Source organism: Colius striatus, chromosome 5, assembly GCF_028858725.1.
Source record: "Colius striatus isolate bColStr4 chromosome 5, bColStr4.1.hap1, whole genome shotgun sequence".
Taxonomy (NCBI): Eukaryota; Metazoa; Chordata; class Aves; order Coliiformes; family Coliidae; genus Colius; species Colius striatus.
Genome location: NC_084763.1, coordinates 13,613,535 through 13,630,832, shown reverse-complemented (window position 1 = coordinate 13,630,832; position 17,298 = coordinate 13,613,535). Strand labels below are relative to the sequence as shown.

At 43.8% G+C, this 17,298-nt stretch overlaps 1 protein-coding gene across 1 annotated transcript in view; it reads right to left on the bottom strand.

Annotated features, from left to right (window-relative positions):
- Window positions 1-17,298, bottom strand: part of HECW1 (HECT, C2 and WW domain containing E3 ubiquitin protein ligase 1) — a 181,930-nt gene that overhangs the window by 2,638 nt on the left and 161,994 nt on the right. Inside the window, exons 22-26 of the mRNA XM_061996514.1 lie at window positions 16,737-16,835; window positions 15,236-15,365; window positions 11,021-11,167; window positions 7,600-7,714; window positions 5,729-5,927 (exon numbers count right to left, since the gene is read on the bottom strand). Of these exons, the coding sequence (XP_061852498.1) occupies window positions 5,729-5,927; window positions 7,600-7,714; window positions 11,021-11,167; window positions 15,236-15,365; window positions 16,737-16,835 (690 nt within the window). The remainder of the gene's footprint in view (window positions 1-5,728; window positions 5,928-7,599; window positions 7,715-11,020; window positions 11,168-15,235; window positions 15,366-16,736; window positions 16,836-17,298) is intronic.

Genomic DNA, 17,298 nt, shown 5'->3' with positions numbered 1-17,298 from the left:
TGACGTTGGCCTCTTCAAAGACCTGCTTGGAAGAATCTCATGGGATAGGATCCTAGATGGTAGGAGAGCCCAAGAAAGCTGGTTGATCTTCAAGTGTCACTTCTTCCAAGCCCCGGATCAGTGTGTCCTCACAAATAGAAAATCATAAAAAGGAGGCAAGAGGCCTACATGGATGAAAAAAGAACTATTGAAACTACTCAAGCAGAAGAAAGAAATCTATGTAAATTGGAAAAAGGGCCTGGTTTCTTGGGAACAGTATACAAATATTGCCAGAGCATGTAGGGATGAAACCAAGAAGGCCAAATCCCTTTTGGAATCAAATTTGGCCAGGGATGTAAAGGAAAACAAGAAGAGCTTTTCCAAATACATACATAGCAAAAGGAAATTTAAGGAGAATGTGGGTCTGCTGCTGAAAGAGGAGGGTGCTCTGATGACAGAAGATATAGAGAAGACAGAGCTACCAAATGCCTCTTTGCCTCAGTCCTCACTGCCAAGGCCAGCCCTTGGGAAGCCCAGTCCCTGGAGGACAGTGAGACAGTCTGGGGAATGGAAGACTTTCCCTTGGTGGACGAGGATAGAGTTAGAGACCTGATGTGCAAGCTGGACAGACATAAATCTATGGGACCTGATGGTATGCATCTAAGAGTGCTCAGGGAACTGGCTGATGTGATTGCTAAGCCACTCTCCATCATTTTTGAACAATCATGGAGGACTGGTGAGGTGCCTGAGGACTAGAGAAAGAACAGTGTCACTACAGGCTTCAAAAAGGGCAGGAAGGATGACCCAGGAAACTACAGGCCGGTCAGCCTCACCTCCATCCCTGGAAAGATGATGGAACAACTCATCCTCAATGTTGTTCCTAAACACATGAAGGATAAGATGGTTATCAGAGGGACTCAACATGGATTCACCAAGGGGAAATCGCGTTTGACCAACCTGACAGCCTTATACGAGGGCATAACTGGCTGGTTAGATGAGGGGAGAGCAGTGGATGTCATCTACCTTGACTTTAGCAAGGCTTTTGACACTGTTTCCCATAACATCCTCACCAGAAAGCTCAGACAGTGTGGCTTGGATGAGTGGACAGTGAGGTCGATCGAGCACTGGCTGAATGACAGAGCCCAGAGGGTGGTGATCAAGGGCACAGAGTCGAGTTGGAGGCCTGTGGCCAGTGGAGTTCCACAGGGATCGGTTCTGGGGCCAGTCTTGTTCAACATCTTCATCAACCACCTGGATGAGGGGACAGAGTCTACCCTCAGCAAGTTCCCTGATGACACCAAACTGGGAGGACTGGCTGATTCCCCAGAAGGCTGTGCTGACATTCAGGGAGATCTCAACTGGCTTGAGAGTTGGGCAGAGAGGAACCTCATGAGGTTCAACAAGGACAAGTGCAAACTGATACTGAACCAACAATCTCACAGGTGCTGAGAGTTCTGGCCAGGTAACAAATGCTGCCAGAGATGGGGCAGTGGTGTCTGTAGGCACTGAACACTTTTGCAGGCCAAGGATTTAAAAAGAGAGAACTCTTGCCTCCTACAGCTATAGTAAACAGAGGAAGCTCTTTGTGCAGGTCTGCTTTGGGCCAGGAGTTCTGCTCTCACACTATCAGATGAAGCGATGCTTTAGTGATGCTTTTCCAGCTAGAAAGCCAGTGTTTGTTCATTAGTGTTTGGTCAGGAACAAAGAGGCAGTTCTTGCAGAACTATTGTTTAAACTGGTTCTGTGTAAATATCTGCATGACTTGGGAAAGGCAAAGAGAGGCTTCCTGCTTCAGAAGAGGATAGAGCTGGAAGAATTTCCCATCCATTCCCTCTCAGGCAACCAGTTACAAGAAGTAAAATAGGTAACTGCTTTACTTGGGGAGAAAGCTTTGCATATTAGATAGGGAGAGTAGAACTCAACCTTGATGAACGACTGGTTGAATGTGTTATTTCAGCTACATCAGTTTGGATGGAACCATGCTGCAGATTTACACTTACACATCTGTAAGTCTGTCAGTCTCTGGAACTGCTTTAGCATCATTGTCTAGAGGTGTCAGGACGTTGGGACATCCCTTTTTTCTATAGTAGCTAGCAACAGAACAAGGGGCAATGGGATGCAGCTGGAACACAAAAAGTTCCACTTAAACATAAGAAAAACTCTTTCACTGTTGAGGTGAGGGAGCCCTGGCACAGGCTGCCCAGAGGGGTTGTGGAGGCTCCTTCCTTGGAGGTCTTCAAGACCTGCCTGGACATGTTCCTATGCAACCTGATCTAATTGACCCTGCTTCTGCAGGGGGGTTGGACTAGGTGATCTCTAAAGGTCCCTTCCAACCCCTACCATTCTATGATTCTATGATTAGAGAAGCATCTCTGAGCTGTAAATTACTTTGATTTACTAGTATGTATGGTGTTAAGTAAATATAGATAGGAATAATGTCTCTAGTACATGCACACTCCAGAAATAAACCACTGGTGTAATCTAACTCTTATTTGACTTAGATGAACGAATCACACCACCATTACACTGTTGCTGTAGGGGAACTGCTATTGATGAACAAACAATTACACCAGTTTAGAATGAAGTTACTGGATTCTCAGCCTTCCTGAAAAAATCTTGTTTATCCTCAGTGCTTTCAAGAAGCACTCTAAGTGCTTTCTACTAGCAGTTGTTCTTCAAAAAGTGTTGCATTTTAGATATTTACACCATGCTGCTTTTCTGGGAATGCCACATTGCTGTTGTAGGTGCAGAAGTGCAAAAGCATGGCTAGTTCAGGTGTTGCACGTCTTTGCTCACTATAAGCAAATGGCAGTGGCATGCTCCATTGCCAAAGGACAAGATGTAAGGGAAAGTCACCTAACTGCTTCAGCCACCTTGGGCAGGAGTAAGTGAACCCAGAAGGGGAGAAACTTGGGCTCTCCTGATAAAGCTGAGAGTTTGCTCTATACTTTGTAAAGCAGCTGAAAACCCAAAGGCCAGTCTTATCTCTCCTCAGTGACCCACCATCTACCTGGCTGTCAGGAAAGCAAAATGCATCAGCTTCACGCAGGCTTCTGTAACGTCCCCCCAGCACTGCAGTTCTTGGGTCAGGCCCCTCATGAAGAGGTGCAATCCACACCTCAGCATGTAAATGACTAAATCTAATTGCTAAGACATGAGAATGATCTTTTAGGGCTTTTTTTTTCCCCCTAGGACTTTGAAAATGTTGACCAAGGGTTAACTCTCACTGTGAAATTGTAGAAATTGTTAAAGGGAGAAGGGAATTTGTTGTGGTTGATTTTAAACATTGAAAGTTAGTTACACTCATTTCACAGAGGCCAAAAGGCCTACAGGATGTGACACAGGACATTTTTAGCCTCTAAGTAAATACACAAGTAAATCAATATAAACATGAGCAATCCATAATCAGGCATTTAAAAAAAAAAGAGTTTCAAATACTGCTTATTTAGTTGCTTAACTAAGGATTTAGGCAGCCTCCAGGTTTTGCCTGTGTGTTTTATGTATTTGTTAACACTCTGCATACTTGGCAGCACCCCATAATTTTGTAAAAATGCAGGTAATAATTCCCAGTGATCAAGCTGTGTTTATTCCCCTTGAGCTAATGTTGTTTCTCTTTCCCCTGGCTAAAACGAATGCAGAGCTCTAAGACTTCTAAAAGGTGCTAACAACTTTCACCTGGAAAAGAGGCCTCTTTCAGGGAGAGCCCCAAGTTCAGCGATCAGCAGACAAGCATAAAATCGTTAATGTGAATATCTCGGGGCTAACTGAATCTAGGTCATAAGTAATGCCTAGGTTCACAAAGAAAGTTAAGCAGAGCAGAAAGAGGCCAATTACCTTTTCAGAACTTGATGGGTCAGCCCAGGGCATTTTCTGTGCACTCGCCAAGGTCCACCCTCCCCTCTAGTCCCTTTCCATCCCAGGAGGAGTGCAAAGAGAGCTCAGCAGAAATGCTGCACAGTCTGTGACTTCCAGTTGTTGCCTGTCTACTGTGGGAATGCCCTTGGTCAGCTCTGAAACCCTTATGTACAGTTAGACTTTGTATGTGCTGCAAAAGGAGAATCTGGCCTATGCACAGCAAACTAGCTCTCAGGCTTTCTTTCCACATTGTTGTCTGAAGCTCACAGGACATGAGTCATCTCACTGACCTGACATGATTTCATCTATTTTTAAGTCACTGCCTACATCTAACTTTCATGGAGGCTCTAGTTCTCTGTAGAAACTTCATGGGTGATGGACATCAATAGAAATGTACCAGGAGTGATTTAAAAGTCTGTGTTGAGGTGAGATAAATTGTGTCTTAAGACCTTTACTTCCCATTTCCTGACTTTAAAGTGAGTCCCACATAAGATGTCATCTCTAAATGTTCGCTGTTACGGTGCCCTGGTTCAGCTCCTGCATCTCCCCAATGTATAGATGTGGCCTTGAGCAGGCTTGGACTAAGAAGGTGACAAAGTGTCTTGATTTTCCTTCTCGACAGGACTCTGGAGGTCTGCTCAAGACAATGTCTTATTGTATGCTTCTGGGTAAGCAACATGAATGGCAAGTAACTAGAAAACTGCAGCTGAAAGCAAATGAGAAGAGCAGGAAGAAAATATCCCATGGAGGCTAAATGTTAAGTGGGAGTAAAAGGGTCATGTAGCAGAAGTATCTCAGTGGTGCTGAGATGTGGCCACATGAAAAGTGCTCTGTAATCTCAATGGGTCACAGTCCTGGAAAACTGTAAGGATATTCAAGAATGCCTTCTTTGATTTGGTCTTTACAGCCAAGGTCAGCCCTTGGGAAGCACAGGCCAGCAAGGACAGTGGGACAGCCTGGACAACAGAGGACTTGCCCTTAGTGGATAAGGAAGAGGTTAAAGATGAATTAAACCCCATCTGGACACATTCCTGTGTGACCTGATCTAGGTGGACCTGCTTTAGCAGGGGGGTTGTACTGGATGATCTCTTAAGGTCATTTTGTCCCTTCCAGCCCCTGCTATTCTGTGATTCTGTCATTCTGTGATTCAAGAAAAGGGATTCAATGAGGAAGGATGAGTGCTGGTCAGTGATAAAGAACTCCAAGCTGAATGTATCGCTGGCAGTGTCATGGCTCTCTCACGTTGTCTTAGGCAAGTCAGAATGCCCCTCAGCACCCTAGTCCCTTTGGTTTGGAAGGGAAGATGACCCCTTCTTTGGGAAGCACTGTGAAGGCTGCTGACTTTGTGTAATGCTGTGGCTCACTTGCTCCTAGTTGGCTGGCTGAACTAGATGTAACAAATTAGGTATTATCACCACATGGTCTGAAGTCACTAAGCTTCTTTGTGATGAAGAAGTGGAACCATCAGAGCAAATGAAGAGATTTCACTCAGGTCTCTGGCTAAAACTCAGAGACAGATTCTGGCTTTCATGGCTCTGTAAACTCACAAGTATTTTTGCTAGTGTTTTGGAAGTAAAGGGAACAGAATCAGCTGATGGTCTCCTGCTGGTCTGTATCTGTTCCAGAATAAAAATAAAAGAAGTAGGCTTGGACCAATGGAGATCTTTACCTTAACAATTTCCCAACCCTGAAAATAGTTTAAATTTAGCCTGCAAATCAGAAAGGCAGCAAAAGAAAACACTTGATTTTTAATGCAACTGCAGAGCAAACTCCCAATTGTTTCTTTGCTGGTTTAAGATGTGCTTACTATATTCATCATCTTTCTCCGGCAGAGAGATGTGTCACAGTACCAGGCTCACAGTACTTGTGTTTCTGGACACTGGTTGGGACATACCTTGGCAGGGAGGTGATTTTCCCCCATTTCTCTATGCAGAAGCGCCGCAGGCCGTTGCTCCCCCGCAGCGCTGCAAAGCCCTCGTACGGCACGCTGGATGTTCCAGTGACAAACTGCAACAGACGAAGTCTCTGCTCGTTGTTAAATCTCTCCACTGCTGCCCAGAACCACCGTATTACTATGTGTCCATCGTGGTACCCTAAGCAGCAAGAGAGAGAAATTAAAAGCACCTTCTCTAAGTGGGAAGCATAACATCAAAATACGTTCCCACTAGCATGGGCTGGTAGATCTCCTACTGAAAAGATCCTGACCTAATAATGCTGCTTATTATCGATGAGCAGTAGGTACCAGTCCCCCATCTTATTCTGACTGTGGGTACCACACTGCTACTAACTCATTTAAAACCCCAAAACTCATATTTGAGGTACCTTGGCCTGTCATGCACCTCTTGGTAAGAACTGGGGGTTCCCTGCACGAGATACAAAGGACTGATTGTGAGATGCCACACAACGTGACTCCTAATGTCTGGTTCCCAAATAATTCTGTTTTGGATTGCAATAATGTTCAACATATGGTGAGGAGTGTGCTGCTGCAAGCCCTTTCCTGGCGAACTTCCCACCTGAGGGGCTCTGTGCCTTGCTTTGTGCTAGTCAGAGACAGCATGAACCCAGGTTGAATCTGTTTCAATAGCTAAACAGAGAAAAGTAGTAGGAGGAGAAGTTTGAGGACCTGTTGTGCTTGTGGTAAACTGCCTGTTTCAAGGTAACACTATAACCTGATTTAGGTGGACCTGCTTTAGCAGGGAGGTTGGACTAGGCAGAAATCTATGATAGATGGAAAAAGGACCTTCCTGGGAAGAGTACAGAAACATTGCCAGAGCCTGCAGGGGTGCAACTAGGAAGGCTAAAACCCTTTTAGAATTAAACCTGGCCAGAAAAGTAAAGGAAAATAAGAAGGAGTTTTCCAGGTGCATCAGCAGCAAAAGGAAGATGAGAGGGAATGTGGGCCTGCTGCTAAACACAGAGGGTGCCCTAGTGATGGAGGATGCAGAGAAGGCTGATCTATTGAACGCCTTCTTTGCTTTGGTCTTTACAGCCAAGGCCAGCCCTTGGGAAGCCCAGTCCAGCAAGGACAGTAGGATGGCCTGGACAGCAGACCTTCCCTTGGTGGATGAGGAAGAGGTTAAAGACTAAATGTCCCTTCCAACCCCTACCATTCTGTAATTCTGTGAACACAGTGACTGGGCAGAAAGTCACAGAGACTCGAACCTTGTCTTTCAGGAGAGGATAAGTAAACCTCAGGGACTTTCCTTCTGTAGTACTTTTTGGTGCCTTTCACATTTATCTGTCATCCAAGACAGCCTGGATAAAACATGCTCAGCAACTAAATAAAAAACAGGCCTAGCAGCAGAGGAGAAGGGAAAAAATCCAACTTAGATTAGTCTGAGGGAATGGTTAAACAAGATCTGTATGTTGTACAAGGGTAATTGGGAACTGTGAAATTCAGCTATTGAATTCAGCTCCCTCTCAGTGAGGCCAGGAGCTCATTCACAGTCATCTGAGTAAGCAAGTTTTAGATTTAATACTGCAAATCCTTTTTAGACCTTAACAGTCAAAACTCCTGTTAAGTCAGCAGGAACTGAGTAGGTAAAATCTGGATAGAAGTAGCAGAAGCAATTTCAGTATTATAGCATCTGTTGATTCAAACCTGACATCTTAGTAATTTTACTTCATGGGTTACTCTTCACAAAAACTTTCTGAACAAAATAGGGCCTTTCCCTCAGGAAAGACAGAAGGGAAAGATGAATGAAGTGTTTCATGTTTTAAACTGAAAACAGGCAAGACATTAGGAAGCATCAGCAAGTAATTTACCTCCACGATATTCTGTGTTGTTCCGCCAGTCGTTGAGATCTATTTCTGCAGTGCCAGCTATAACCAGCTCCAGTTCTCTGGCGTCAAAAACAGAGACAAGCCTGGAGTCTACAACCTGGAACAAAAAACACTTGTAAGCACAGTTTCAGACTGGAAATAAAGTGGATGCAATGTCTTGTAAACCTATGGCTCTGATGGCCAGCTCTTCATCCTCATGAAGTCTGTGTGCAGACAGGTAACTTCCATCCTCTGTTGATGACCTGTGCTCTTTCTTTTGAGCTGCAAACAATGATGACAGATGAGATTTGACCAGAATGAAACACTACAAGTACCGGGACAAAATCTGTGCAGAACATTCTTCAGTTACATTCATTCTGCCAGGTGATTTTGAGAGTCAAAGGCTAATAGGGGCAATTTATTTTATATTTGTTTCACACTGGAATTTGATTCCAGTTGTGCAGGAATGCCCTCAGGTCTTCATAACTGAAGATGTGGCTGAGGTTCACTTTTTTCATTGTGTGAAACTAAAAGCTTCTTTAAAGCCTGCAGTATTCACAAGGAGGTAACAATGGCAAACTGCATGCACACATCAGTACACTGTACTGAGCCACTCAGACAACTCCTTCCTACAGGAAAGGGCTGACCAAATCTGCTCTGCTGCAAAGCTGTCCTCACTGGCTTCCATCCCAGTATACATCCGTGCATGATTGCCTGGAGCCATCAGTACTACTCTGTATGTCCACTATCTGCTGTTTAATTTTCCAGGGTTGCCATTCTTTCAGTTTCTTTTCCTCTGTGACACAATCCCCAGCTTCTGCTTCCATTACACAGGGCAAGATACATATTTCAGAATGATTAGTAAGGGGCAACAATTGGTGACTACATGGGCTGCTCAGTAAAGCCACAGGTTTTCATCGAGTCACTGTCAGTCTCTGTAGCAGCACTGACAGAAGGATGTGCTCAGATCCAAGTCTTCAGCAAAGATAAATTAGCCAAATCCAGGGACAACAATGGCACCACATCCATGAATACCAGCAAGATAAGAGCTGGCTGCATCACAGGACCAACGTTATTGGAACGACTCCCTAACAATTCTGTGTCACACCAGCTCCTGTTTGAAGTGTACAAGTGTTCACAGTCTTTTTTTATATCACAGCAGGGTAAACCAAAATCTGCAAGTGCCTACTTCTCTTAGTCTGCCCAGGGAGAGTGTGGAGTCTCCTTCCTTGGAGGTCTTCAAGACCCGCCTGGAGGCGTTTCTGTGTGACCTGATCTACATGGACCTGCTTTTGCAAGGAGCTGGACTAGATGATGTCTAAAGGTCTCTTGCAACCCCTACCATTCTGTGGTTCTATGAAAGAAACACCCTCCTCAGCACTTGATCATTATGTTTCATCATGTTTAGAACATATATTTCTTTCCTTTCTCCCTTAATGCTAAATATGCCATATTCAAGGTCCCCAACTGCAGACCAAGGCACTCCATCTCCTGGCCATCTGTGTCTCCTTAGCTATTTATTTGTGAAAGTAATACCATTAAGGCCTAAGACATTTGTCTTAACAGAGAAAAACGTTTGACATTTTGAAATACATCCTGATGGAACTTCTGAAACTGTACCTGTACATATTGGAAATGTGTTTGTATGAGAGCCCTCTGTGATTCTGCATTCATGGCCAACACCATTGCAGAGACAAATAAACATTCCAATATCTGTATTTGTAATTTTACCAACATGATGGGACAGGACTTTAACTATTCCAGCTCTTATCACAACCTAACAATTGCTACAATCAAACTACACATCATGTCAAAATTTACTACCTATCCCCTCTTGGAATGAGTCTTTCGTTGGTAAGAAAACTGTTGCAACATGACAACCCTAATAATTGCTAAAATGATCCAGAACAATAGAGAAAGAACCTTGATTGCTGTCCATCATGATATAGACATGACACACCATATCCTAGAAAGAGTGAAGAAGAGTGGAGAACATCATTGGTGTGATACCTTGCTTGGATGGTCACCGACAGCAACAGGAACTTTGAATCTAAAGCTTCACCTGATTGTGGTTTTGTTAGCTCTAACAATCTTATGTTTATTACTTATATGGAAAAGCTTGGTAACTAACAGGGAAAATGCTCCCTGTTGGTTACAAGGAATCTTCCAGTGATGTAATTAATAGAAAGATTTCATACTAAAAGCTATTTGCTTATGGTGGATCTATGATAAGCATGTCAATGTACTATAGAAACAGCATTCATTCTGGCAGCTTATCAAATACTTGGGCTCTTACACTGCTCTGCAATACGCCACGTATTTATGACATTGAGGCAAGAGGTAACTGCCCTACCATTTTAAGAGCTGATAAAGGGGGCTGACTGCAATCACACGGTGGAGTGTGACAGATGCACTCAACCCCACATTGAATGAAACTCATGGTAGTTTGGCACAGGCTCCAAAGAAGGCAAAGGTCCGTGCCACAGCTGGGCCAAAAACTCCACTCCTTTGTCAGTTTTTCAGAGTGCCCTAGTGAGCACTGACACCTATGTGCCTGAATCACCAATCATGCAATTTACATGTGAATAGCATGCGGTCTTTCCAAGACTTTTATCAATGATCAAAAAAAGTTGTGGATACAGAGAGCTTTGTCCATCGTATGCAATTCGACTATAAGTCAACCATTTTATCCTATAAATAAGACAGCCTAAGTGAGCCTTCTTGGAGCTGTCCCTCTGAGCAGTGTGGCTGCATGGCATCAATCTCCCCTTGAGCAGGGATGCCTCTCAACGTTGCTCCATGAGGCAGAGAGACCTTTTACCAAAAATGGATGGTTGGATGAGCTCAATTCGAGTTCTCTCTGAGCTGTAATGGGAATACACATTGGGTGACTCTCTTCAGCAAGGATGCCTCTCAAGGTTTGAGATTCCTTACCAGAGACCAAGAGATCCTTTTTGCCCAAGGCAGAGACATCTCTTATTCACAACAAATCCTTGGAAAGTGACTGGCAGCATGGTGAATTAACACTAACGAAATCCATGTAGCTCATGCTATTAGCCATAAACCATTGACCACTTCTGAGACCACATCTGGATTCAGCGGCAGCAAGGCTCCTCTCTGAGAAGGAATTCAGAAAGCAAAGGGGTCCCACTCTGAATCTCACAACTCAAAAGGAGGGTCTCTCTTATCCTTTTGCATCTCTGGTCTCTTAGTTTGATGCTAAGTTGAATTTTCTTTCCTCCATGTAGTAAGTAATAGTGTGAACTTTGCCACTTATACCAATTCATGTCCAAATCCCTTTTGCTAATACTTTTAATGGTGTTCCTCCAAGTGCAACAGGTACTCAGGAAGCACAGTTTAACCATGGGGTCATCTCAATCAGATGAGGAGTGGAAGACTGTGGAAGCATCATTTTGTTACTTACTTCGTAGAAGCCACGGACCAGGGCCTCTGTTTGCTGAACCACTCCTCGCTCCACTCGCCACTTAACCATTCTCTCGATGTACTCCTTTTTGTTCTTTTCTGTCACTGCTGTATTTGCTCCTCCAGATTTCAACTCCCTCTCTGTCACCTACAGAACAAAGATGAATAGTGATGTAGCAATGTATGGATCACATTGTGTTTCAAATTTAAGCTGTACTTTGAAAATGTAAGTGAAAAATATAGCCGTCGTATTTCTAGGTCTGGCCTCCTGCCTTCTTATACAGTTGCATCAGAAATCAAAGGGATAATGAGGGATCTCCACTCAGTCCCAGTCTGCTCTCTGGCTGAAGCTGGACTGATCTTTAGGTTAGTGGGGACTGGAGCATCTTCCGTATGAGGAAAGGCTGCAGGAGCTGAGGCTGCTCAGTCTGGAGAAGAGGAGACTGAGTGGAGATCTCATTAATATTTATAAATATCTAAAGGGTGGGTGTCAGGAGATTGGGACAGCACTTTTTTCTGTTGTACCTAGGAACAGGACAAGGGGAAATGGGATGAAGCTGGAACACAAAAAGTTCCATTTAAACATAAGAAAAAACTATTTCACTGTTGAGGTGAGGGAGCCCTGGCACAGGCTGCCCAGGGAGGGTGTGGAGTCTCTTTCTCTGGAGGTCTTCAAGATCTGTGTGGATGCATTCCTATGTGACCTGACCTAGGTGCACCTGCTTCTGCAGGGGGGTTGGACTAGGTGATCTCTAAAGGTCCCTTCCAATCCCTACCATTCTATGATTCTATGATTACTTCAAAGCGTACCAGCAAAGCTTGACAACCGTTCATAAATCATGTACAATGTGCCACTGGCCCATCTTTTCATCCATCTCTCTTTTCCCCTCTCAGGAGCTGCAGAGAGAGTGACCAGCATCCCACCTTGCTACTGGTGGTAGGCTATCCAAGCAACAGTCCAGGAAACAACAGAATGGAGAAGCAACAACAGTGCTGGGATAGGCAGACTGCTTCACCAACTGGAATGAGTATCTGCTTGTCTCACAGTCAACAAGCGTTACCCTTCCTCACGTGCTAATGAAAGCACTTACTCAGAAATGCTGACAGCCAAAGAAGTGATCACAAAACAAATACCCCCAATGCATTACCTAAACAAACCCTGCACAGCTACTGTGGGATTCTGAGTTCTGTGTCAGCCAGACAAACCTGAGAAGTGTTTGTACCATAAATAATGTCTTTTTAAAAAAAATATTTTTAAAAACCAAGAGCTACAGCATTTCATTGCATTTGAACAGTTAGTTTAGTTGGCTTGGGGTACTCAGGCTTAAGACTGAGAAGTGAAGGAATCAATCTAGATTCTACTCAGCCGGCACAGACTCCTCACACCTGGAGAGAAAAGAATATTTATCTTGCAATTATTTTCACATTCAATACAGTGCTTTTAAAAGGAAGAATGTTTTGCTCTCCTCTTCAGTTTTCTGCTCCTGTAACAATGATGTCTAGCACGGATAGTAAATGAGCTGCATGAATACATACTTGTTATTTGTATTATTTACATAATATTTATATTATTATCTATTTATTAGCCCAACAGACAGTACACAGCATATAAAGTATTTAGGTTACTTTGCTTGAGGGACCTGTTGTAACATTAAGAATTATAGAGTAGAAAGGAGACATTTGAAACAGGCTGCCCAGAGGGCTTTTGGAGTCTCCTTCCTTGGAGGTCTTCAAGACCCACCTGGACATGTTCCTATGCGACCTGATCTAGGTTGACCTGCTTCTGCAGGGGGGTTGGACTAGATGATCTCTAAAGGTCCCTTCCAACCCCTACCATTCTGTGATTCTATGATTTCCACTGATCTAGCCCATTCCTTTTACCTGTCTGGAGCACTTGCCAGGGCTCAAGGACAGGCTGTATCCACATAAAGAGCTTGGAGACAGGCCTGGAAGAACTCTTTCTACTGGGTAAAAGCATGAGCAAGTACTTAGGGTCACAAGCAGCTGACACCTCTTCCTGTCTTATCAGTGAAATTCTCAAATTGGTATCCAGCCCCCATCAGTAAAAATGTGTAATGCTTGGTTTGACATTGCCATTACAATGGTGCCCCAGGCTCTAGTATGTAAGATGGCTACAACTCCTCAGGAGTAAATTCTAATAAAAAAGGTGGATCCAAGCAAGTGGATTTAGCCCAAAAGGCTTAAATATGCATCAGAGATGAGACACGAAACTAGAAATGAAAGTAGTAGTGATTGGTCCATAATAAAGTCATTGTAGAAGCAGGACAAAAGGGCTGTAACCCATCTGCCACACATCTTCTTAAAGATCTACCACACAGCTTCTCAAAGAGCCACTATCTCTTTTTCCCCTTACCCAACTCTCAAAATCCAGCTTCCCAAATGTTAGCAGAGCTCCCACTGTGATCTACACTTGCACGTGTATTCAGCAAAGCAATGCCCAGATGGCATTTAAGTGGTCAGATACTCTTGGCATGCAAGAATTTCCAACTGGTATCCATCTGTCAGCATAAAAATGTGACCACGATTTCTTGGTTACATTGCTGACAGCACTCAGCAAATTCCAGAAGGGGGGAAATCTCACTTTCACTTATGATCCTTGGATTCTGACAGTCATAATTCACAGTGAGAACCACTTTCTTCCCCATCACTAGATCTAGTAAAGTTACTGGCTAGTATATATGAAACAAAGTAATAGACAACATGTGAACTGGCATAAAAAACTGCTTTCTAGTGTTCTTTTGCTTTCATATCACAGTATCTACCACAGAGTGTGACTTTTACTCTATTCCCTTTGGAGACACCTCTTATCTTCTACAACAGACTCCTATGTAATTGTTTAGCTCTTTTCTTTGGGTGTCCACAAGTAATTTGTATGCCAAAAGTTACCTTCAGATGCATCAGGGCAATTCAGGTCAAGATCCTTAATTGACATTATAGTCTTTCAACGTAAATGCAAACTTGTCTCACCTGTCTTTGTGAATATGTGAGTATGTTTCTGTCTGTTTTGGTTTACTGGCTTTATACAGCCATCCCTTCCAGAGAAACCACTGTACTGCCAGTCAAATGCCATGCAAGCCCTCAGCTCAAAGCCCTGCATTTGTTTGTGGAGAAAACAGTGTTATTGTTCAATCCTTCGATCTTGCCCCATCCTTTTAATTTCATCCACCCTTGACTCTGCTCATCCTTCACAACTTTGTACTATAAGCAGATTAAACTGAGTTTTGAAAATATACCCTGAAGTCTTGCTTGCTTTCTATTACTTTCAGGCTTATAGTTGAGCAGCCCCTTTACCCTCAGGGCCAGAATTCCTCCCCTCAGAAATTAGTCCAATTCTCCCCTAGCTCACTGAGCTACCCTAGCTCTGTGCAAACTCCTCCTCTCAACTTTGTTTTAAAGGGCTAAGAGCCCTTCTCTGTATATGCAGCCCAACCTCTCCTTACACAGGTTAACTTTCATCCCTTGGGCTTCTGCAGTGCTTGCTGAGATTGGTTCTTCAGCCTCTCTAGTTTTCAGTATCTCAGAGGTCCTTAATCTAGGGCTGAATATTGCTTTGGGTCCCTTCAAGGCTTTCCAGACACAGGTTTAATCTAGCACAAGTTACAACAGCAAAGAGCACCAAGGTCTCACTGCAAGCTAATGAATCCCTCAGGAGACTTATTCTGGTTGTCAGTCTGCACTTAAACCAGGGTTGCACCCTGTTTAAGGCTATAGTTACCCAGATCAGCCAGCTTAAAGAGAATTGTCTGGCTATGGTAGAGTTGAGTGGCAGAAAGCACAAGAAATGGACGTACATGCCAGGTTGCTGAGTATGTACAAGGTAAGAGACACGGAATCTAACAGATATCAGCCATAATAATGGTGAGAGTTGCCAGGTCTTACACCACTTGCCACATGTTCTTCTTCCCTCCTGATCCCCCATCCTTTCAGTCACATCTACACCCTGGAGAGAAGAGCTGCACTCTAGGGAATTCCTCATGCTCATCAGTCTGTGGCTCAACAGGCCTGTCAGGAGGCTGGTATTTTATGCTATGCACACTAAGAATAAGCATTTGTATGGAAACCGATGGCTTGAAAAGACCAGAAGGTAGATGAAGAAAATGTTACTGAAAGGCGAAAGGATTTGTTCTGACAGAAACATGCTCAACTCTGACAGCTTCAAATTTACCTTTCAGATGTTTTACATAGCTGTGCTCACCTGTCCAAACACCTCCTCGTTCACAGTGAAGGTGAGATCCAGGATATCGGTGATGTTATTATCCTTCATCCATTGCAAGCTCTGATGGAACTCTTCATCCAGGTACTCTAAATCACTTAAATCACACGGCCTGATCACAAGGCAAGAAGAAAGATGTAGCTGAATACATGACCCCATGACTATCAACAGGATGACTTACTGCGAATGGGAACAAATTTATGCCAGAGATCCAACTTAAAGCTGGTGCTTGCTTGGTTTTGGTAACATTGAAGCCTCTTACACAGACCCTCCTAAAGCAGTCCTGCAACTGTCTGCTTTGCATGACTGGGACCATGGCCAAACCCGTTGGCTGCCTGTGCTACCTGGTGTCAGGGGCTGGGCTGTATATGAGGCTTTGAGATGCCCTGCACATCAGGGCACATGCTTCCCTTCATGCTGTGCTGGGCTGCTCCCACCTGTGTCACCCTCCGTCCCCTGACAAGGGCCTGGCCATGCTGGCTGATAGGGCAGGTAAGTGCTACAAGCAGCCTGGTTTCAAAATTCTCCATGAGGCAATAAGGATGCAGGGAACAGTCCAGCTATTGCCAGACTATGCAATACAATGCAGCTAAGAGTGTCTGGGCATAGTGATACTCATTCTTAAAAAAATCCCAAAAAACTTGTTAAAGAACTGAGAAGAGTGTTAAGACAAATATCTTTGCTTGTTTAGAACCACCTTAATTAATAAACTATTTCAGCTAAACTTTATTCTGCTCTTTGTCATTTAATTGCAGACTTGACTGACTACTTATGGGTTTTCTTATTGCTGCAAACTCTGAAGGATCATGCACACTTAGGTGCTGAATGATGCACTAAGAAAGACTTTTTGAGTGCTGGATCACTTTAGTCCCTCCTGTAGTGAAAAGCAAGCTTATACTAATATAGAGGGATCTTATTAATATTTACAAATATCTAAAGGGTGGGTGTCAGGAGGTTGGCACATCCCTTTTTTCTATAGTAGCTAGCAACAGGACAAGGGGTAATGGGATGAAGCTGGAACACAAAAAGTTCCATTTAAACATAAGAAAAAACTATTTCACTGTTGAGGTGAGGGAGCCCTGGCACAGGCTGCCCAGGGAGGGTGTGGAGTCTCCTTCCTTGGAGGTCTTCAAGACCCGCCTGGACATGTTCCTATGCGACCTGATCTAGGTGACCCTGCTTCTGCAGGGGGGTTGGACTAGATGATCTCTAAAGCTCCCTTCCAACCCCTGCCATTCTATGATACTATGTGTGTTCCTAAGTGCCACATTTATTATGGATTTTTATCAACACAGGATTTATGAAAGGCAAGTTCTTGGAGAAAGTAAAAAACCATTAAAATGTGTTTGTTTTCTACCACAGATCAACCAACCAGCAGAAAGAACCTGAAGGTCAGAGTGCTCAAAGCAACTCCCCAGGGGTCTGTGCCTCTAGGACTCGCTGCAGGATCAGGGTTTCTGTATGGCTGTGTGCTTATACTTACAGCCTTAGTAGTGCTTTGTAGAATGGCCTTGTGAAGAAAGCATCAAGAAGGTACTGATGAATGAGAGCAAGGCCAAGGATACGACCGCTGAACCGGAACCTGGGATATAAAAACAGAGTACAGGAAGGGTAACTCAGACACTCAGCACAGGAACTTACACAGCAACACTTTTATGTTCTTGAGTTTCTTACATTTGTTAATTGATTTCTTTTTTCCTGAGCAGATACCTAATGTTACTCGTTGCCTCTCTGACCAGTAATGGATCTCTTCTTGATCCATCTCCTGCAGTACTCATACATGCAGCTGGTATGTTATATGCTCCCCTATGCCAAACCAGTAAATGCTCTGAAGACTCACCTTCTATGACCTTTGGTTGCAGGTTCCCATATAGAGTGACTCCACTAACCACAATATTTAGCTAGTGGAACACTGTTAACGTTCCACCTCAGCACAAAACATACTATCCAAACAGCTGCAAAGGATACCTGGTGAATTGGTACATCCCAGTTCTGGCTGGTCACAACCCTTTCCAAGATGGGGCTTTAAAGTACTTTAAAGGGGT